At 41.2% G+C, this 23,382-nt stretch overlaps 1 protein-coding gene across 2 annotated transcripts in view; it reads right to left on the minus strand.

Moving 5' to 3' along the window:
• The window catches only part of PLCB1 (phospholipase C beta 1), a 608,906-nt gene that overhangs the window by 399,815 nt on the left and 185,709 nt on the right, over nucleotides 1-23,382 (minus strand). For both annotated transcript variants that reach the window (XM_060785726.2, XM_060785732.2), the window contains exon 3: nucleotides 6,419-6,493. In XM_060785726.2, coding sequence (XP_060641709.1) covers nucleotides 6,419-6,493 — 75 coding nt within the window. The remainder of the gene's footprint in view (nucleotides 1-6,418; nucleotides 6,494-23,382) is intronic.

Raw genomic sequence — 23,382 nt, forward strand, 5'->3', positions numbered from 1 at the left:
ATGTCAAGAGGGAGGGAGCAGTTCTAATCTCCTGTGGGAGGGAGTTCCAAAGCCGGGGAGCCACCATCGAGAACGCCCTGTCTCTCGTCCCCACCAACCGCGATTGTGACAGTGGTGGGATCGAGAGCAGGGCCCCCCCGGAAGATCTTAAAGACCTTGATGGTTCGTAGGGGAGAATCCGTTCGGACAGGTAAACAGGGCCAGAGTCGTTTAGGGCTTTGTAGGTCAAAACCAGCACTTTGAATTGTGCTCAGAAGCTAATCGGCAGCCAGTGGAGCTGGCTTAACAGGTTAACAAGTTAACTAGGTTAACAGTTAACCTGTTAACCTATAAAGCCCTAAACGACTCCGGCCCAGTTTACCTGTCCGAACGTATTCTCCCCTATGAACCATCAAGATTGCTAAGATCATCTGGAGGGGCCCTGCTCTTGGTCCCACCGGCCTCACAAGCGCGACTGGTGGGGATGAGGGACAGGGCCTTCTCGGTGGTGGCCCCTTGACTCTGGAACTCCCTTCCACTGGAGATCAGAACGGCCCCCTCTATGTTGACGTTCAGAAAACAGGTGAAAACTTGGCTCTGGAAAGTGGCATTCGAAAAATGAGTCAAGTCCTGTGATATGGGTGGATGTTGACCAATTATGACTTTATGATGATGACTGACCATTGTAATTATATGATTGCATTTGTTTTTATTGTCTTAGTGTAATCTGGATACGATGGTTTTAATGATTGTTGTAATATTGATGTTGGAAACCGGCCTGAGTCCCTCGATGGAGGTGAAAAGACCGGTATACAAAACTGCTAAATAAATAAATAAATAAAAATAGTACCAAGACCCATGTATGTGTGGTTCATATGTGTGTTCCTTCAAGTTTCATAGAGTTTCTTAGGGAAGAAATCCTTGGGGGGGAGGGTGACACTGGCCTCTATCAAAATATAACCTTCCGCACTTGTTATTCCTTTGCTATCCCCTTCCAGGTACTAACCAGGCCTGACCCTATTACAGCAACAAATGTGATCTGACACTTTCAGAATATTTAGACTGGTTAAAAGGAGGAAGCATCTAAAGCAATGGTTCCCAAACTGTGGTCTGTGGACCACCAGTGGCCCACAAGAACTAAAATAAGGTCTGTGGTCTTACCATTACTACACAGTTGCCGCAAAACCACACAGCAATGGGAGTGACTGGCCTTGAAAAATCCTCTTATTGTGCCACGGCAATTAGGGTGTCAGGAAGAGAGAGGCTGACTACACACAAAAGATTACTACTACTACTACATCAACTCTAGATTATTAAATATGGTTTTCTGTGGGCAAGCAGATGGAGACTACTGGATGGCATATGTTCTGTATCAGAAACTAGAGCTGATGTGGTCTGTCCAATAACATTTTCTGAATCAGCACCTCAAATAACCAAACCGAATCTAAAGTTGACCAAAACTGATTCATAACCCTTTTGGTACTAATTTATTTATTTTATTTATTTATTTCGGGCACTTCTACCCCGCCCTTCTCAACCCCCGAGGGGGGGCTCAGGGCGGCTTACACCGGCAGAATTCTATGCCAACAATTCAACAAATAAATTACATAATAGCAATAACCACAGTAGTTAAAACAATCAATTAAAACAATAACAATTAAACAATTAAAAGCCAATCTAGTGGCCAACGTTCACCGAGTTCTGATATCCGTAAGTCCATTCAGCATTATCGTAGTCCTTTCCAATTTCTGGTCGTCATTATCTTGTCAGTCTGCCAGATTACCCAAAGGCCTGGTCCCATATCCATGTTTTCAGCTTTCTTCTGAAGGAGAGGAGGGATGTTGATGACCTAATTTCCCTGGGGAGTGAATTCCACAGGCGAGGGGCCACCACCTAGAGGGCCCTGTCCCTCGTCCCCACCAGCCTCACTTGTGAGAGGGGCAGGGCCGAGAGCAGGGCCTCCCGTGAAGATCTTAAACTCCGAGGTGGGACATAGAAGGAGATACATTCCGACAGGTACTAATGATGGAGAGTGGTCCCTGGTCACAGTGGTCCCTGGTCAAAAAAAGGTTGGGAACCACTGATCAAAAGATTATTATTATTCTTTTAAAAACACGAAAGGGTGCAAAACCACATCCATTCATTGCAGTCTATAAATTGTAAAGTTATGAATGGATAGCTCAAAGGTTGGGACAATGTGAGTCCGCAGACACACATTGCTGTTCTGATTCAGTTTCAGATTGGTGTAGCAACTCAAACTAAGTTGAATTTGTGATCTTGTGTTGTCACTTTAATCTGAAAAGTTTAACACTTCTGGAAAAAAGAAATTTAACTATGCCCCCTCTCTCCTATATAGTTGTTTGTTAACTAGCCGAGGGTTATCATTTATAAGTAGTAGATAAGCATATGCCGTGCTTATGCAACAGCACACATATGGCTAGTGAGAACAAACCCTGTATTTCTAAGGAATTAAATTAGACCCAAGGGAAACTGTTCTGTGTAGCACAATCTGGTAAAGGAGGCAAGCAAACCCAGGTGCTATTTGAGAGAACTCTCAGGTGGCCAAAATATATTTGCTCTTATACCCCTCAGGTAGCACATATGTTAAGGGAGCCCTGAAGCACCAAGGAGACATTCCCTGATGATTCTATATCCAGAGAGAATCTCTCTGCTTCCTTTCCGGCAATACAATGAAAACTCTCTGTATACTTTTATTTAAGGAGCCAGCTTGGTGCAGTGACTATGAGTCTAGGGTTCAAAACCCCACTCAGCCATAGAAACCCACTGGGTGACCTTGGGAAATCTAATTCTCTAAGAGTCAGAAGAATTCAAAGAAACTAAGCTTGTGCCTCCATGGGTCTTTTTTCCGGATGTAACAGAACAGTGGCTGTTGAAAACCAGCTGCCTTTGGTTACAAGTGGGAGGGACACAGCCACTAGAGCAGTGGTTCTCAACCTGTGGGTCCCCAGACGTTTTGGCCTTCAACTCCCAGAAATCCTAACAGCTGATAAGCTGGCTGGGATTTCTGGGAGTTGTAGGCTAAAACACCTAGGGACCCACAGGTTGAGAACCACTGCACTAGAGGGAAAAGTGTGAGGGTGAAAAAGACAAAGTACCACTCCGGGGCCTATAAATCAAGAGAAAAGGGGGCTTTTTAAAGGAAGCCCAGTGTAGGATAAATTGCTCTTCCCTGCCCTGGGAAGTGGGGATTCAAGCCTCCTTAAAATGCCTTGGAACGCTGTGTGCTGTGCAGAGAAGAAGGAGGAGGAGGAGGAAGAAGAGGAGGAGGAGGAAGAGGAGGAAGAGGAGGAGGAAGAGGAAACAGAGGAAGAAGAGGAGGAGGATGAGGAGGAGGAAGAGGAAGAGTGCCACATGCACCTATCCCTTCTAGAGTAGAAACAGTTTTAACTAAGCATTAAACCTGATCTCCTCTACAGACAGAAGGATTGCAGAAAGAGTGGTATCTTAACTCTGATACTTTTAATCCATGTCTTAATGAAGGATATAAGGACAAACAATGCCTAAAATGACAGGAAGGGGAGCCTGGGAAGACCCCCCCCCCCCCCCCCGCCTCCCCATAATGGGCCGGATTAAAAAAAATCATTTTTTTGGCTTCTCTAATTGAAAATGGATTGCTGTCCTCCCAAATCCAGAAGGTTTCCAAAAAATGGATCTGGACCCTCACCAAATTCTGAGACATCAAAATGGATCGCAGTTTACTCGGATTGCACAAGTCTAAAAAATACACAATTTTTGCCAAGAAAACCCCATAATAGGTTCACCACAGGATCTCCTTATGACAAAAATGACTTGAAGGGATACAATAATGAAAACCTATGCAATTGTAGTTATTTCTCACTTTTGAACAGACTCCACGAATCACTAGCAATATACAGAGAGAGAGAGAATTTTTATGTTTATATCTTTACCTTTAAGCTATAACCTTAAGAAGTATGTTAGCCAAAATATGCTCAGTTGAACCTTCCTGAAACTTACTTAATGCTAGGAGTACTCAAAAACGGGTGGTGTTGATTAGCACATGAAAATGTTTTGTTTGTTTGTTTTTTTACTACTTTCCATAATCCGTGCACTAGCATAGGGGCACTCTTGTAAAAAAAAAATAACTTTTCCAGTTGAGGTGTTAATCTGTAACCTGCCTTTTTAAATTTCTGCATGTTTCCTTGCTGGACAAGTATGGAAAGTTAAAGCACTCTGGTGTTGTTTTTATTACAAATAAACACTTTGAAGCAACCGCTTGTTGAACTCAAATCTGAACTACTCCACATGGCTCACTGTCTGACAGAAGTACTAGAGTCAACTTAAATCTGCTTTCCAGCATCTTGCAGCTGTGCTGCACCACAGAAAACTAAATAGCTGGAGAAAACAAACAAACAAATGGATTCTTAAGGTAAACCCTAGTTTTAAAAGGATCTATAAAAAGGAAAGTATGCTTCACATTAACCCAGGCCACATAACAAATCTGGCTTGTAGAAAATTTTCTATAAATAAACCCGTGCATCAAATGTTCACTCCCATATAGAGCACTTTCATTAAATCAATTGAAAACAATTATTACAAAACATGTGTCAATTCCATTAATTAAGTGGATCTATTCTAATTAAAGTTGGCTCAGGTTTAAGTCTTTAATTGCAGCTCATAAACTATCAGCTTAAATAAAGAGTTCAATTTCTCATGGATGTTTTAAAAAAGAGATCGTATGTCAACAAAATGTATATAAGAGTGACACGGACCTCTGTATTCCCAGGATGGATAAGACAACTTCAGTCTTCCTTCCCTAGCAAAAATCTAAATTCCCAGGAAATTCAAAATTCACTTCATTTGCTCTTAACAGACCAGGGATGAGCAAAGAGTGGTCCTAAGGTCCCCTACAATCCCTTCCCTTAGGACAGTGGTTCTCAACCTGTGGGTCCCCAGGTGTTTTGGCCTACAGCTTCCAGAAATCTCAGCTAGTTTACCAGCTATTAGGATTTCTGGGAGTTGAAGGTCAAAACATCTGGGGACCCACAGGTTGAGAACCACTGCCTTAGGAAACTTTGGGAGATTTCAGCCCTTCTAGAGAACATTTTTTTTTCTATTATATATTATGACTTACAGGGCTCCAGGGCCCTTTTGTAAGGTTTAACATCAAAAATCGCGGAAATATCACCCAACTTTGCAAAACCAATAATGGACTTCTGGCCTCCCAAGACGGATCCCGGGCCAGAAAATTACTTTCCATATCTACTTCAGTTATCCACTCCCATATTAGTGGATCTTGCAGTTTAATTATCACTGATGGTTTTAATAGCTTTACTGAAATTATTTTCAATGATTGTAGTGGGAAAGTAGGATAGAAATTAATATTAGTGCCAACCAGTAGTTCAGAGATACTCTTCCTATTTTGGTTTGGCTTGTTTTCAGCAAGGTCTTCCAGTTTAGCTGGCTATAGAAGCACATGGGATACATTAAACACGACTTCCAAAGTTGGACTGACTTACAAAAAAGCTCACTTTGCCAAGGACAGGCCCCAGTGGTGAAATGAAATCGGAAAGGATGGAAAATGTGCAAATGAGTTAACTTGTCAGTTTCACAATGAAGAAAATAGGACAGGACATTCATCCCTTCCCTAACAAATATCTTTGTCAGGTAGATAAACCAAACACTAATTGTAGTAGAAGTAGTAGTCAGAGCAGAACCAGCAGCATTAACCATAATAGCAACAATTAATAATGGAATGACGACGACTCTGAGAGACACTCCTTGTATTGCACTGAGCTTCACATATATGACTATTAACCAGATGGATTTAAGTTCAAAGTATATCCAGAGAGCAGTGAGTATTCTCTGGGTATGAGAATGTAGTCATTATGTCAAAGAATCATAATTTTATGTTGCTACCCAAGAAATTGAAACCAAAGATCAGGAAAATAGCTTTCTTTGAAATCCCACCAACCCGTGCACACACACAGGATGAGCAGGATTGTTAATTTCAAACCATAAATGAAATACTGGTGTAGCAAGGAAGGATTTAGATTTGGCATCAGAAAAAGAAAATTACCAAGGCTGAGAAACTGATTTATCATCAATAAACATAGCATAGCCTCACTGAGAACATGCCCTTTATTTCACCAATTAGTGACACACCAAAGCTACAAAAACATTGGATAAAGCAATTGGTAGAAAATCAAGAGCATTTTCAATCAGTGAGTCAAGCTTATAATGAATATGTGCTTAATAAGATTACTATTTGAAAATGATCTCCAGATATTCCACAATTTATTCCTTATTTCAGCCCTTCAAATTGTTACTTCATCCGTTCTTTAATTTCTTTATGGGTATTTGCAAGCCTAGGGGCATGCAGGATGTGTTGGTTTCTTTTCCGTAGCATTTTAAAAAATATTACTGCGATGTCTGGAATATACACAGAATCATTTCCTACCTTGGGGGCTCGGGCGGGTTTCCCACATCGAGCATCTTTGACAAGACTGATGTCTAACAGCTCTGATTCCTGCACCTGATGAGAGAAAACAAAATTGGTTTTATTGCTCCAGATAAATTACACAATAGTATTAGCTGCATTTGTGGGATGGGGGACATGCTGCCCTTGAAGTGCTGCTCAACTGCAATTAGTCCAACTAATGATAAGGGCTGCTAAGAGTTGCAATCCAGAAACATTGGAAGTACTACACACACACACACGCTTTCTTGCGCAGAACATAGACAAAGAACTAAATTTGTTTCAATAAGATTTATGATTGCTTAGAATCTGCAAGGTTAGTCACTGGCAGTTCATTTCAGACCTTTCAATGACAAGGATACAAGCATCAAAAGGCAATAATATACAGATTTAATACTATAAGAGTAAAAACACAAAAATTACACAAACAAAGCAAACAAAATGAAGGTCAACTGTGCAACAATAAACTTATTGTCGAAGGCTTTCATGGCTGGAATCACTGGGTTGTTGTAGGTTTTTCGCACTATATGGCCATGTTCTAGAGGCATTCTCTCCTGACGTTTCGCCTGCATCTATGGCAAGCATCCTCAGAGGCGAGGTTCTCATAGATGCAGGTGAAATGTCATGAGATAATGCCTCTAGAACAGTGTTTCTCAACCTTCCTAGTACTGCAATCCCTTAACCCAGTTCCTCATGTTGTGGTGCCCCACAACATTATTTTCATTGCTACTTTATAACTGTAATTTGGCAACTGTTATGTATTATAATTGTAAATATTCGACATGCAGAATGTATTTTCATTCACTGGACCAAACTGGGCATAAATACCCAATACTTGGGGTTGGGGGGATTGATTTTGTCACTTGAGTGTTGTAGTTGCTGGGATTTATAGTTCACCTACAATCAATGAGCATTCTGAACTCTACCAACGATGGAATTGAACCAACCTTGGCACACATGACCTACAGAAAATACAGGAAGGGTTTGGTGGGTATTGACCTTGAGTTGGGAGTTATAGTTCACCAACCTCCAGAGAGCACTGCGGGCTCAAACATTGATGGATCCGGACCAAATATTGGAATAAATACTCAATATGCCCAAATGTGAACAGCTTGACATTTGGGAGTTGTAGTTGCTGGGATTTATAGTTCACCTACAATCACAGAGCATTCTGAACCCCACCAATGAGAAAAGCTTCCCACGCAGAATCCCCACAACCAACAGAAAAATACTGTGTTTACTGATGGTCTTTGGCGACCCCTCTGAGACCACCTCACGACCCCTCCAGGGGTCCCAACCCCCAGGTTGAGAAACGCTGCTCTAGAACATGGCCATATAGCCCTAAAAACCTACAACAACCCAACAAACCTATTTCTAATCATAATAAGTAATATTCCAAAAACATACACACAACTTAGTTATTTAGAAAAACAAAAGATTAACTCCTAAAAATGCAAGTTTAATAGTACCAGACATGTCTGCCTTATACATGAGAATTGTTTGCTTGAATGCTGCTATATTGTAAAGAAATTGTATTCTGCACAAAACATAGTATTTTGGAAATAAACCCTTACCTCCACAAAACAAAAAATGGGAAAGGGGGTTGGTCATTTCACAGTCATGCTAGCATGAAGAACACTAACTGGTGGAGTTTATTGAATGTGCGTGTGTGTGTACAGATATGCATGTGTGTGTATATGTGTGTGTGTGTCTGTCTGTCTGTCTGTCTCTATCGATCTATCGATCTATCGATCTATTCCACCCTTCTCACCCCGAAGGGAACTCAGGGCGGAGCCCAGCATATATACGGCAAACATTCAATGCCGGGACAAGAATTCATATATCCATACATAAACATTAAAAACATTTATCTCAATATTAAAATACACTATTTAAAACCATCTTGGTCATCTGTGTCCAATCTAATTGGCCTGGTAATCTTTCCTATTGCTGCTATCTATCTATCTCTATCTATCTATCTATCTATCTATCTATCTATCTATCTATTTACACACATACACGAATATTCTTAATACTGACACCCAAGATATTGTTAAGACATATTTCCTTATTAAGAATGTGATTACTTGCAAATACATTTCACTCCATTTGTTAGTAGTGATGAACCAGAGTAATAGAAAACATAAGCGCCAGTCTGTAATAGAACTCATCAAATGCCACTTCTTAAAAATGTGAGACTGAATATTCTCTGGAGCTGAGCTCTCCCGGTGGTGTTATAACCGTATTGAAGATGTAAATTATCTGTATATCAAATTAGTTTTAAAAACAACCCTCAAACATGGCATATCAATTGCATTTTAAAAATGTAACACTTTTCTGTTAGGGGAAAGTACATGCTCATTCGGGGCATCTTATGCAACTACATGAATTTATCATTAGTTCAGTAATTCTCCAAAGATCGGGGATGTTTAAACCTAATGTGTTGCGGTATACTGTAACAATCCAGCACTGGCAATGTTTATGAAATTGAGCATCTCTTTATGCTAATACAGATAATTAGTACAGCTTATTTGCTCTAAATCCAAATCAGATACACAAGAGAAACACAGTAGTTAGTGCCAAAAGCTATTAAACCTGCTTTGCTTGAAGCTCATAAAGCAGTGTGATAACTAGCTGAGCTAAACAATGCGCATCAAGTGCTACTTATTCACAGTTGCCCTCTGCTATTTCTTTTTTCTGTGAACCATTGCCGATGGGGCTTCATAAAGCCTCTGTAAATTTTGTTAAAAGTCTGAAGCTTAAGTTGGTTTACCAGCTCACAGGCATGCTTGTATGATGATTTAGTCCAGGCGTGAGCCACATCTTACAGCCAGGAAAGCAGGCCAAGGTTCACATGACTGAATATTCTTCCATGTCAATACATAGACTCCATGCAAAATAATGACAAGTCACACATGTTTTTATTTTAATGATGGGAAAAATAACTATGTGTCAATAATCTTAGGACTTTTTTCTCTCTTAGGCTTCCCATTCTAGATTATTTTCTGGATTAGTCACAATAATCTTGTCCTTTGCACTTCATTTGGGAAAGGAGAGAGAATGCAGTCACCGTGAAGGGTCAAGGCTCAGGAGCAGAGCCCATTCTCTGCATCTGAAATATTCCAGGAGCAATACCTAGAAGTTTAATTTAAGCATTTAAACATTTCAGGCATTGTGTGTAGAGATAGTGGACTGTCATTAAGAATAGATCCCACGACTTATTTTGTAAGAGGAGCTTGAAAATGTGGTTATTCCAGTGTGCCTTCCCAGAATAATGAACCCTTAGCACTATGTGCTCTAAAGCACCTTATACTGATTTAGGATTGTTTGTATGTTCTCACCAACGCCCTACCTCCCTATCTGGTTCATGTCCAGCATTATTTTAAATTTTAATTACATTCAGCCCAGCCATAGATTTTAAATGTGTGTTGTGCTATTGTCAATGTTTATGCTATTTGTGTTTGAGATTTATTTTAATTGCTTTGTATTGTTGTTATTGCTTGTATTGATGTATTGTGGGCTCGCCCTTATGTAAGCCGCACCGAGTCCCTTGGGGAGATGGTAGCGGGGTACAAATAAAGTATTATTATTATTATTATTATTATTATTATTATTATTATAGCGGTGAACAAAGCGCAGTTTTCAGGTCTCATGCAGCCCTTGGGACTCCTAAGTATGACCCTTGAGATCCCCACTCCCCACCCAAAAACCTGTCCAGGGTCCAACCTTAGCAAAAATAACAACTGGAGAAAGGATGATTTTCAGGTAAATTTTGTTCTCCAATGTGTCAACATTGCTTAAAATGCAGTGTTTTTTATGCCTCCCAAGCTCCCCCAAACTAACAAAAGTGCTGAGAATGTAGCCAACATGGCTAAAATTGTGGCCAGAAGTGACACCATGCCACTTTGGTCACACTGAAATGCACTGATGATAATAATAATAATAATAATAATAATCTTTATTTATACCCCGCCACCATCTCCCCAATGGGGACTCTGAGAGGCTTACATGGGGCCAAGTCCGGACAACATGTTACAGCAAAATAGAACCAAAATATAAGCAACACTGTCATGTGCCTGTCAATCAGGATCGGGGAGATAAAATTTATTTATTTATTTATTTATTTATTTGCAGCAATTATATTCCACTCTTCTCACCCCAAACGGGACTCAGTGCGGATCACAATGTACATATACATGGCAAACATTCAATGCCGTTTTTGACATACAGACAGATAGAGGCCATTCAGCAGTTCTTCCATTTTGGATCCTGGAGGTTGCTTGTTTCAGCCACAGGGGGAGCTGTTGCTTCGTCCACTATGACATTGAACCTTTTTGATCATAGTATTTCCTCCTTGCTCTCTGGCATTTTTTTATGGTGTCAAAAATTAGCCACTCTGCTTTAAGCCCTAATTCCTCTACTCACAGCTCACATCTGTTTTCGAACTGCTTAGGTTGACAGTGAGCTAGGCATTTTTTAACAGCTATTAACAGTTGGGCACTCAACCCCGACTCAGGCTTCGAACTTGCCACTTTTCGGTCAGCAGTGATTTATTGGAGCTGTTTAACCAGTCGTGCTACCAGCCTAGACCTGTGCTACCAGCCCGGCCCTGGTCCCACCCCTGGCGTAAGAATGCACAATGTGATCTGACCTACTATAAAGCAACTTCAAATGTCGAGTTTTAGTCTTTTGAGTGAGATTAATTTACCTGCAGCCAGCACTCCTCCCATTAAAATATGAACAATGAATGGTCATACTGTGGCAATCTGCAGAGATGAAAGCGGGCGGGGGGGGGGGGATAGTCATAGGAAGGCCAGGACTGACATCTATCCTATTCTCCTCCTTGACCCCACAAGCTAATCTTCCAGTTTTCAACAAAGCAAGGAAGCTATTTGCCTAGTTTTGTCACACACTCAAAAAGTGAAAAGGGGTGGAAGGCACTTGTTGCTTCAGACAGGAATCACATTCTGCAGCAATCTCTGGGGATGAAAAACTCTGTTTTCATTTTTCTTTTTTTAAAAAAAGAAAGGGGGTGCTCTGCTATCTACAGAAAAAGCCACCCGTGGACCTCACAATTCCCACCTCTTGTCTAGAGAAAGAAAAGTGAAGGAACTAATAATACTGAACATGAGAAATCAGTCTCACTCATTAGACTGAAACTGAGCAGACGTTGCTGCATTACACAGGGTCAGATCTCTTATTCTTTTAGCCAATCTTCTCTTAAAGTGGTTACCCTTTGTCTAGGGCAGTGTTTCTCAACCTTCCTAATCCTGTGACCCCCTTAATACAGTTCCTCATGTTGTGGTGACACCCAACCATAACATTAGTTTCATTGCTACTTCATAACTGTAATTTTGCTACTGTTATGAATCATAATGTAAACATCTGATATGCAGGATTTTACCCTAAGGATTTTCCAAGCAGAGTCTTTAGAAGCTTCAAAGGTTTAACAAAGTCCTTTATTATTGCTTAAGTCTTCAACAAGCAGTCAAATACTTCTTAGATCTTCAACAAATTAAACACTTGCTTCAAGGCTTTGAATCAACTGGTGGCTTTCTTAATCTTGTCCACAAGGGATAGGTGACTGGCTTTGTGAACTGTTTATTTTCTTTAAGAGGAAAACCCTTTTTAACCCCTCCTTGGGCAATCTACTTTCTAAACTTTGCTGGTGTGGGCTCTACTCCCGGATCCAAACTGCTTCTTGGGTCCCGAGTAGACCTACCAGTCAAAGCTTTGTAGATTCTCCAGCTGGAGTCCTTTGGAACCGTTTTGCCCCGGAATTTTCCCCGGATGCTGTGAGAAACGAAGCTTCTCTACAGGTGGAGCTAATCCACATCCTGTAGCTAAGCTTTCCAATGCAAGACTGACCTAAAATGGCTCCCTCTCCTCCCAGAGCCCAGGGGAAAGGGGCAGAACCAAAACTTAACAGTGATTGATGGGTCATAGGCCCTATAATTGCAAACCATGGGAAGCCACCTTATTGCAAAATGCATGGAACTTTGGAATACATGCAAACACTCAAAGAAAGAAAAGGAAGTTGGAGCTTTTGGTATAGCCGTACCAGCACAGCCATAGAAAATCCAGATTATCTGTTTTAATTGAATTATATGGCAGTGTAGACTCATATCATCCAGTTCAAAGGGGTCCAAGTCTGCAAGACCTGAGCAGGGAAGATGACACCCAGGGTGATTGGATGTCTCTCATCCACAGGGTCGCTACGTATTGAAATCAATCTATCTGCAATGAAAACTAAGAAAACAAAATGTCTCCAAAGTTCCATCTTCCATAGCATAGCCACACAAACAGATTTGAACAAAAATACAGAGATCCCAGGCAGTGTTGTAGCCGAGGGTTAAAGGTTCAAACCCCCCCCCCCCCCCCGAAATGTGTCAGGTAAAAAAAACAAACCATTTTAGTCATGAATTTTAACTGGTAAACCAATTTATGAGTAAACTGGGTTATTTAAACTCATTTCATCAGAAATTTCATTCACCTGTTGAAACTCCTTTTTATGGCTTCCTTTGAAAAATCTGTGGTTATTTTGCTTGAGGGAACATTCAAGCTTTTTTCAAAATATATTGGAAGCACAGAACTAGAAAATTACCATCGCATTCAATTCATTCTTTAGGGTTGCATATTTTACAGCAAAGACTGTTGGAAAATTAACAGAGCATAGGAGTGTTTCATACAGAGTTCAACACCTCCTTTTCATTTCAATAACATTCGGCTGCAAGCCTCACTAGCAGTCAAGCGAGGCTTTGTAGCATGAGCCCCTCTGTCAGTTCTCCCAATTATTTCACTACCAGTCTACCTATAAAGACAGCCATTTTTTTTTTCTTATGATGCCCTTTCCAACAGAATACAAAGACAGGGTCTTTCTCCTCCAGCTACCAGACATGGCTGACTATTAAACAGTCCTATTAAAACATTTCTGCATTCTTAACTGAACCACCATGACCGTATTTCAATCACACCTCTTAGTTTTCATAAATATGTATGAACACCATAGAGATCAGACAAGGAATTATTATTATTATTATTATTATTATTATTATTATTATTATTATTTAGTTAGACCCTGCGCGGCTTAACATAAAAGCATTTGCATGTAATTTAAAATATAAAAATCTGCAAACATTAACACAGAATTAAACATAAACAATATTTCAAAAATGCACAGTTAAAAAAGCCATTAAAGGATATTCAAAGTTTAAAACCACAGTATCCACTGAATAAATCTTTAAAAACTTCTTCTTTGAAAGCCTTTCTGCATAAAGAGGTTTTAGCCTGCCGCTGGAAGGACAGCAGGGAGAGGACCGCTCTGGCTTCCCTGGGAAGAAGGGAAGTTCAAAGTCAAGGAGCAGCCGTCAAAGAAGGCCTGCTCTCTCGTTCCCACCAACTGAGCTTGAGATGGAGGTGGGACCGAGAGAAGGGCCTCTTCTGAAGATCTCAGGGACTGTACAGGGTTGTACAAGGAAGTGTTGTCAGCCAAATAGCCTGGACCTGAACTGTCAAAGGGCTTTAAAGGCCATAACCAGCACTTTAAATTGTGCCTGGAAACAGACTGGCAGCCAGTGGAGCTACTCCAACAGGGAGGTTGCCTGCTCCCTGTTAGCAACCTGGTTGCAGCTCTTTGGACCAGCTGAAGTTTCTGAGCACTCTTCAGAGGCAGTCCCACATACAGTGTGTTACAGTAATCCAGATGAGATGTAACTGAGGCAAGTGCCACTGTGGCCAGATCTGGCTTCTCAAGGAACATATGTAGTTGATGCACAAGTTTTAATTGTGCAAAGGCTGTCCTGGCCACCACTGACACCTGGGCCTCTAGATTTAGTACCGAGTCCAGGGGGACCCCAAACCTGTGTGTGCCATCTGCCCAGACAATATAAAAAATAAAACTGCGACGTGCTTCTCTCTATGCCTGAGCGAACTGCAAGTGTCTATCTTGAGAAGCTTGAGATACTCAGCAATTGAGATTATCACTAGTTTTAAACATCAAAAAAGGATATTTATTTATACAAAGTCCTTGAAGACTTGGCACAGTTCACCAAAGTTGCAAATAAACAGTCAATAGATGAAGCTACAAAAATATTCTTTCTTTTCTTTAGTTACAGAGGTAACCTTTTCTCCAGATGGCAGATAAGATCCTGGAATCTTTACACCCTAATCTTAAGCTGTTGTGGTTTGAAAAAAGCAGGTTTTTTCCCTATCTATAACTTAAGGTTAGTTCTGAAGACAAAGCAGTGAAGACTCTCTCTCTATAACTATGTAACTCAATCTTCTCAATTAAGCTTATCTATCTATAATATCTCAATACAGCTCAATACACAATACACTATCTATATTAACTCAATATAGCTTAATACTCATCTATAATGTATAACATACTATCTATAGCTTAACATAGCTTACTCAATTTAGTTTTTGCAATGGTTTTCCCAGAGCTAACCACCTAGCCATCAGCATGCCTGAAGTCTTTCCTCTAAACTGAAAAGGCAGGGGAGATTCCAAAATGGAGATCTCTTCCCTGGGAGAAAAGGCAATCCCTGGACCCCCCAAAAATACCTTTCTGAACAAATAGCTGCAAAGGAGGCCTGCAGACTCTGATACTATTAACCTTTAGGGCTCTTGCAATGCTGCAGCAGCCCTGGGAGAAAATGCAAGAGGAAGTAACCTCAAGCAACTTTAAAGTAAGGGAAATCAGGCTCCTGGGAGACAGAACACTGTGTCTTCAAATGGAGTGTGACCCCATCTAGCACAAGGTGGATCCCTATTCTCTGATCTACCTTCTGATCAGGAGTACGTCTGTCTTGTCTGGATTAAGTTTCAATTTGTTTGCCTTCATCCAATCCATTACCAATGGCAGACACTTATTTATTATTTATTTACAGTATTTATATTTCACCCCGCAGGGGACTCAGGGCGGATTACAATATACATATACATGGCAAACATTCAATGCCACAGACACACAATATATATAGACAGACACTCAGAGGCTATTTAACATTCCAGCTTCTGGCCACCAGGGGAGCTGTCACTTCACCGTCTGTCTGTGACACTGATGAAGTACTTCCCTCATTCTTTGCATACTTCCTGGAGATTTTTATGGCCTCGTAAATCAGTTAAATTAGCCTCCCCACATAAGTGATACCTAAATTTCCTACTTGACAGATGCAACTGTCTTTCAGGCTGCAAAGGTCAACAACAACCTACACAATTTTGGTCGGGAGCTCACTCCGACTCAGGCTAGCTTCGAACTCATGACCTTTCAGTCAGTGATCAAAATGCGACTGACTCACAGCTAGCTGCGCCACAGTCCCAGTGCATCTAACAGTTATACATCAAACACTTTATACATCAAATAGCTATACATCGAACACTGATTATAAATTTATGCAAGACCCAATTCAATGAAATTGCACAACTACCATCAATTATTCTTTCTTAAAGTATAATTGTGGGAAGGAGAACAAGTGAGGAGCTTTCTTAAACGGCCAAAACACACATTTACTTCTTCTAAATTGTAGTAGAACCACTGTGTCTTATCTTAGTTTTCTTACTAAGAAGGTGGGGTGACAAAGATGAGGAAAGCATCAAAATCAATACTGCCAACAGCTATCCGTGTTCCAAGTACACCAAGCTGAAATTAGCAAGGTATAAATATTTACAACATAACGGCAATAAATAAAATAGTAGGAGTGAAGAAGCAGCTGATTCTAAACTCAATATCTGTCGCCTACACTTGTCCACATACTTAAAGGTGTCACAGAATCTCCCTCCCTCTTCTTTTTTGCTTTCTACTTCTTGTCCTCTATTTTCTTCCTTTTTCTCTGTATGTTTTTTTCCATTTATTTCTTGTTCTTTGATGTACCTTTTGAGCTAGTTCTTGAGAAAAGATAGGTGATTGGGGAATTGCTGTGTGTTTATGTGTGTTTTACAGTTTATGGCATGTTAGCAGAGGCCTCCTTCATTCTATGGATTTGAATTAGTTTTAGCTACAAAAACACTATTTAAAAGAGTAGTGAAGCCACTTGTGATTGCTGATACAGCAAGAGCTAACATTCTTTTGTTTTGACAGGCAATGGAGGTAAGAAGTTTGATTAATGCTGAAAGAGGTAAAGCAGATATTATAACTTTCCAGAAAACGTCCCAATATCTGTAAGGGAACCCTCATCTATATATATAAATCTGTTAGGTTGGTTCAACCGGACAGCAAAACTCCACAACCCCCCAACGAAACTGTACCAAAATTGCCATGCCCATAACACAACCCACAAGGTACAAACATATCTACTTAAAATGAAAAACAACACAAAACACACTCACAAAACGGCAAAACAACAAAACTCAAAAAAACCCAACGAAACTTAACCAAAATTCCCATGCCCATAACACAACCCACAAGGTACAAACATATCTACTCAAAATGAAAAACAACACAACAACACACTCACAAAACGGCAAAACAACAAAACTAAAAAAAACCAACGAAACTTAACCAAAATTCCCATGCCCATAACACAACCTACAAGGTACAAACATATCTACTCAAAATGAAAAACAACACAACACACTCACAAAACGGCAAAACAACAAAACTCACAAACCCCCCAACAAAACTTAACCAAAATTCCCATGCCCATAACACAACCCATAAGGTACAAACATATCTACTCAAAATGAAAAACAACAACACACTCACAAAATGGCAAAACAATTGAGCATGCGCATTGGTGCCCAGCCGCAAGTTCCCTGGCGCGCGCACACAGTCTTCCGGCCAACGTTCCCTCTGCGGAAGCCATGCCCACTCCAAGCCCTGCCGCGCTGCTTCCCACACACACACACCCCCCTGCCGCACGCACACACACAACCCCACGCTCCATCACTCCCCCCGCCGAACACACACACGCAACCCCACGCTCCATCACTCCCCCCACCGCCACACACACACGCGCAACCCCACTCCCCCCCGCTGCCGCACACACACACGCAACCCCACGCTCCATCACTCCCCCCGCCGCCGCACACACACACACACAACCCCACGCTCCATCATTCCCCTGCCCCAATCTTACCTCCTTTTACTTCACGCCAACTCCAAACCCCACCCCGCCCCTTCCCACCCTGTCAAAATCCAGGAAAGACAGGAAGGAAGGAAAGAAGGAAGAAAGAGAAAGGGAGATAAAGAAAAGGGGGAAGGAAGGAATGTTAGAGAAAGAAGGAAGAAGAAAAGGAAAGAAAAGGAAAGATGGAAGGAAAGAAAAGAGAGACAGCAGAAGAGAAAGAAAAAGGGGGAAGGAAGGAAAGAGGTAGAGAAGGAAGAAATGAGGGACAGAGGGAGGGAAAGAAAAAGGGGGAAGGAAGGAAGGAGAGAAGGAAAGGAAAAAGGGAATAAAGGAAGGAAAGAGGGAGTGAAGGAAGGGTGAAGATGTAGAGAAAGAGGGAGGGAAGGAAAGAAGGAAAGAGAGAAGGAAGAAAAGAGACCAGAAGAGAAAGAAAAAGGGGGAAGGAAAGAAGGAGAGAAGGAAAGAAAAAAGGGAATGAAGGAGGGAGTGAAGGAAGGGGGAAGATGTAGAGAAAGAGGGAGGGAAGGAAAGAAGGAAGGAAAGAGGGAGAGAAGGAAGAAAAGAGACCAGAAGAGAAAGAAAAAGGGGGAAGGAAAGAAGGAGAGAAGGAAAGAAAAAAGGGAATGAAGGAAGGAAAGAGGGAGTGAAGGAAGGGGGAAGATGTAGAGAAAGAGGGAGGGAAGGAAAGAAGGAAAGAGAGAAGGAAGAAAAGAGACCAGAAGAGAAAGAAAAAGGGGGAAGGAAGGAAAGAGATAGAGAAGGAAGAGGAGAAGGAAAGATGGGAGGGAAGGAAGGAAGGAGGGAAAGAAGGAGAGAAAGAGGAAAGGTTGGCCACAGCAACGCGTGGCGGGTAAAGGTTGTTATTTCTATGATTATTATGATGCTATTATTCCTATTAGACCCTTTTAGGGGGAATGGGAGAGGTGTCAGGTCCCAGAGGCAATGCATTGCATTATTGTTATTGTTATGATGGTGGTGAAATAAAAGGAAATAAAAAGAGAAAGAAGGAAGCAAACAGGGAGGGAAGAAAGGCAAAGGAAGAAAGGGGGAGGGAATGAAGGAAAGAGAAGGATGAAACCAAGTAGTGAAAGAAGGAAAGAAAGAAAGAGGTAGAGAAGGAAGAAAGGAGAGAAAGGGGGAGGAAAAGGGGGAAGGAATAGGTAGGTACCTCTCTTTCATAATAGTCCAGATATCTACCTCAACTTTGATAAGTTTTACTATAGGCCACAGCAACGCGTGGCAGGGCACAGCTAGTTCTGTTATATAATGGAAAAGGTGATGAAACATTGAACAGACCAAATGCTGCTTTAGAATTAAAAGTCCCCACAATGCACTACTGACCAAACAATGATCAAAAGAGGAGCCACACTGCTAAACTGCATCTAGCCAAGTGAACACAAAGGAAGGACTTCCAGTTACAAGGTCTCAGGCAGCAGGCCTGGGAAAGATCTTTGTCCTACAACCGTGGAGGACAAGATGGCATAATTATCTGAGTCAATTTAGTGTCCTATGTTCAAAAGCAGAGCTTGGAAAAGTTAATTTTTAGACAATATAGCTTTTAAAAAAGTAACCAGTGAGCATGCCCCCTGGACTTTTTTTCTCTCGTGCCAATAGCAATCTGATAAACTGCAAGTCGCTTCTGTTGTGAGAGAATTGTCTGTCTGCAAAGATGTTGCCAAGGGGATGCCCGGATGTTCTGATGTTTTACCATATTTGTGGGAGGCTTCTCTCATGTCCCTGCATAGGGAACTGGAGCTGACAGAGAGAGCTCATCCACGCTCTCCCTGGATTCGAACCTCCAACCTGTTGGTCTTAAGTCCTGCTGGCACAAGGGTTTAACCCATTGCAACACCGAGGGCTCCAGGACATAATGAGAAAGGGGTTCTGAGAAAGACAAGCCAAATAAGTAAGTTCCCCAAGCTCTGGTCAATAATAATTTATTTTGCATTTGAACTACCCTGCTCATTCTAGGTACTAGAGTAGTGTGTACAGACAGTTGGGAAGTATAGTGTTAGGAATTCACTGATAATTTACCCATGCTTTGTGGATTATTCCTATTCACTGACACCCAAATAAATACCCTGCTAATATCACCGGCACCACAAAATTTGCACAGTACTAACAGTTGTGGCACCAAACCTCTGCAGGTTACTCCCTTTAAAACAAGGCATATACAAGGGTTGAATGAAAAGTAATGCCTCCACCTTTGTAACTCCTCAACGGATGGCAGTACTGGTATGCAGCAGGTACTGGTTTGTTCAGTACACTCTCCTCTACAGTTCCATTTTGGTGGGAAGCCTTAGCATTGAACAGTTGTGTTGTTAAAGTATGAAGTATGGAACCCTGCGCAGACAGTCTGTCAATGCGACTTAACCAACATGCAGTCATTAAATTCTTGACAGCAGCAGGTGTCACCCCAAAGGAGATTCATCCGAGAATGCAAGCTGTTTATTGTGAATGTGTTGATGTGAGTACTGTGCATCGTTGGGCGAGTAGGTTTAAAGATGTTGAGGTGACACCTTCTGCTGTCAAGAATTCAATGACTGTACGTTGCTTAAGTCATATTGACCAACCATCTGTGCAGGCTTCCATACTTCACACTTTAGCAAAACAACCGTTCAGTGCTAAGGTTTCCTGCCAAAACTGTAGAGGAGAGTCTACTGAACAAGCCAGTACCTGCCGCATACCATCTGTTGAGGATTTACAAAGGTGGAGGCATTACTTTTTATTCAACCCTCGTATCTGAACAAATTGTCTCTCTTCCTATCATGTGTCACAGAATCATAGATTTGGAAGAGACCTCATGGGTCATCCAGTTCAACTTCCTGAAAAGTAATGCCTCCACCTTTGTAACTCCTCAACGGATGGCAGTACTGGTATGCAGCAGGTACTGGCTTGTTCAGTAGACTCTTCTCTACAGTTCCATTTTGGTGGGAAGCGTTAGTATTGAACAGTTGTGTTGTTAAAGTGTGAAGTATGAAACCCTGCACAGATGGTTCGGTCAATGCAACTTAAGCAACATACAGTCATTGAATTCTTTACAGCAGAAGGTGTCACTCCAAAGGAGATTCATCAGAGAATGCAAGCTGTTTATGGTGATTGTGTTGATGTGAAAGAAGATCTGCGGGGACATCGTTATGCTTCTGATGAAGACATTGAGAGAACTATGAGATGCTGGATGCGGAAACAGAATGTGGACTTCTTCCATGACGGCTTCAGAAAACTTGTTCATTGTTGGCAGAAATGTATCCAATTGTCTGATAATTATGTGGAAAAGTGAATAGTGGTAGTTAAAGAGCACATTCAAAAGATTATTTCTGCATTCAATTTATTAAAATATTCCCATCCAAACCCAAGCAACAAAGGTGGAGGCATTACTTTTCATTCAACCCTCGTAGTTCTCTTTCGCCTTATTTACTGGGAAATTGGCATTGTTTTTAAAACTTCCAGTACCTTTCACAAAGAGGGGTTTACTACATAGCAAAGTTCAGGGAGGACATTTATACAATTAAGACTACCCCTTCTTCCAGGAATAATAGCACCGTTGTTGCCTTTGTGTTTGTTTCTATGTCCTTTATTACCTATTTCCACTCTCTGCCCTCGCAGCAATCTAGTTGGAGACCATTCCACTTGGGTCATGTCCCAAGGTCAGCTGATAAATGGGCATCATGAGCCTTGGCTTTCTCTTGCTTTGTCAATCTATGTATAAACAAAGGCCCTTAATTATCATATCTGTGCCTGCAAACTCAACTAACTGACAAACAGAACAGTATCATTATTACCTCAATTATGATGAACAGCAGCAGGGGAAGTCAGGGTACACATCCTACAGTAACACAATAGTCCGTGGGCGTATGAATGACAGCAGTTTGTTTCATAAGTACTCAAATTAACATCTTATGCAATATGAACACACCAGAACCATTTCGCTGTGCCCTTCCGCCCTAAGCAGCCCTAAACAGCTAAATGTTTTATTTTGATCTAAGTAATGTTATACCAGTTCAAGTGGGACAGAACCAATTTTATTGCTCTTGGTTCTTAATTGGCATGCTAATCCTGACTGCTTAAATATTTCTTTATATACAGATATTCCACTTCATCACGAAGACTAAATTCCACTGAGTGCTACACTTTAAATTCGGCAAGCCCCTGTTCCCACCACACTCGTTTGGCCTCAAGTGTAGGAGAGAGCATTGTTTGTGTAGTTTTAAGCGTGGAGGCCAGCAGTCTTTTACAAAGTTTCAGGGGGTGGTGGGAAAATTATTTTTTTGAAATCATCTGGAAGTTTGGCTGTGCTGTCGCACGCTGGGCCTGTGCATAAGACTGTAGACAGGACATAAATTCTGTGTGCCCAACGGGACGCCGGGGCTGCCTCAGATTAAAAGCCTTTGGATTTCTTTAAAACAGAGTCTCTAGAATACTTAAAGATTCAACAAAGTTCTTTATTAATGAAAACAAACAGGTACTTTAAGGCTTTCTTAACAGTCTATTGGCTCTATCTCAATCTTGTCCACAGGGAACAGGCACTATCTTCATAACTGTAACTAATGGGGAAATCCTTAACTTCTAATCTGGGCAGTCTGTCTTTGCCTCTGTTGGCGTGGAGCCCCTGCACCAGGTACCAACTGCTTCTGGCTTCCGTGAGTGACCCTTACCAAGCAGAGCTTTGAAGACTTGCAGGGGTAAAAGAACTCAGGTTTCCGTGATGGCTGACTGAAGTCCTTCAGCAAAGGAACTGTAGGGTTGTATAACCCCGGCCAAGCTGTGGGCTGTATATCTCCCCGGCCAAGCCATAGAAGACGAAACTTTCTACAGGAGCTCTTGGTATTATGTCCTGCATGAAAGGCTTCTCTGTGTGAACTGAACCCAAAAAGGCTTCTATTCCCTCCAAAAACCCAAAAAGGGGGCAGGACCAGTGAACTTAACTATAACTTATTCCATCGTTAGTGGGGTTCGGAATGCTCTTTGATTGTAGGTGAACTATACATCCTAAGAACTACAACTCCCAAATGTCAAGGTCTATTTTCCCCAAACTCCATCTGTGTTCACATTTGGGCATATTGAGTATTCCTGTCAAGTTTGGTCCAGATCCATCATTGTTTGAGTCCACAGTGTTCTCTGGAGGTGAACTACAATTCCAAAATTCAAGGTCAATGTCCACCAAACCCTTTCAGTTTTTTCTGTTGGTCATGGGAGTTCTGTGTGCCAAGTTTGGTTCAATTCTATTGTTGGGAGGAGTTCAGAATACTCTTTGATTATAGGTGAACTATAAATCCCAGCAACTACAACTCCCAAATGACAAAATCATAATTTTTTGAGTGATGGTCACTCCTTGGGTAGTGAGATGTTTTGTTGCCAAATTTGGTGTGATTTCGTTCATTGGTTCTTTTGTTTTTAAGGAACTCATTATGCACAGAGCATTTATATATATATAGATGTACATCTATATCTGTAGATATGCAGACACCTTTTCTTTTTCCAGATGGACTCTCTTCTCATTCCCACCTTGGCCAGAGCTTGCAAAAAATGCAGAATCACCAAAACCAAGCCCTGACCTCAACTAACATCTACATAAGGAAAAGGCTGCCACCACAATTGTCTACAATGCTCTCTCAGGTAAAAAGAAACCAAGAATTAATTTATCCTAAATTTGGGACATCTCTGAATTCCACTCCCTGCTTATTTTAACCTCATAGAAAGCATTCATTTCTGCTTTCATTTTCCTGCCTATGGAAGCAACAGTATCAAAGTAAAGATAGAAAGGTTCAATTTCTGATGAGTAACATCCATTTTCACTACACACAAGGTGACTCTCTTGACCTTTGTTCCTCCCCGTGCTCCCTATTTGGCAGAAATGCTCTTGGCTTTTAAGAAAGG

Source organism: Anolis sagrei, chromosome 1, assembly GCF_037176765.1.
Source record: "Anolis sagrei isolate rAnoSag1 chromosome 1, rAnoSag1.mat, whole genome shotgun sequence".
NCBI classification, from domain to species: domain Eukaryota; kingdom Metazoa; phylum Chordata; class Lepidosauria; order Squamata; family Dactyloidae; genus Anolis; species Anolis sagrei.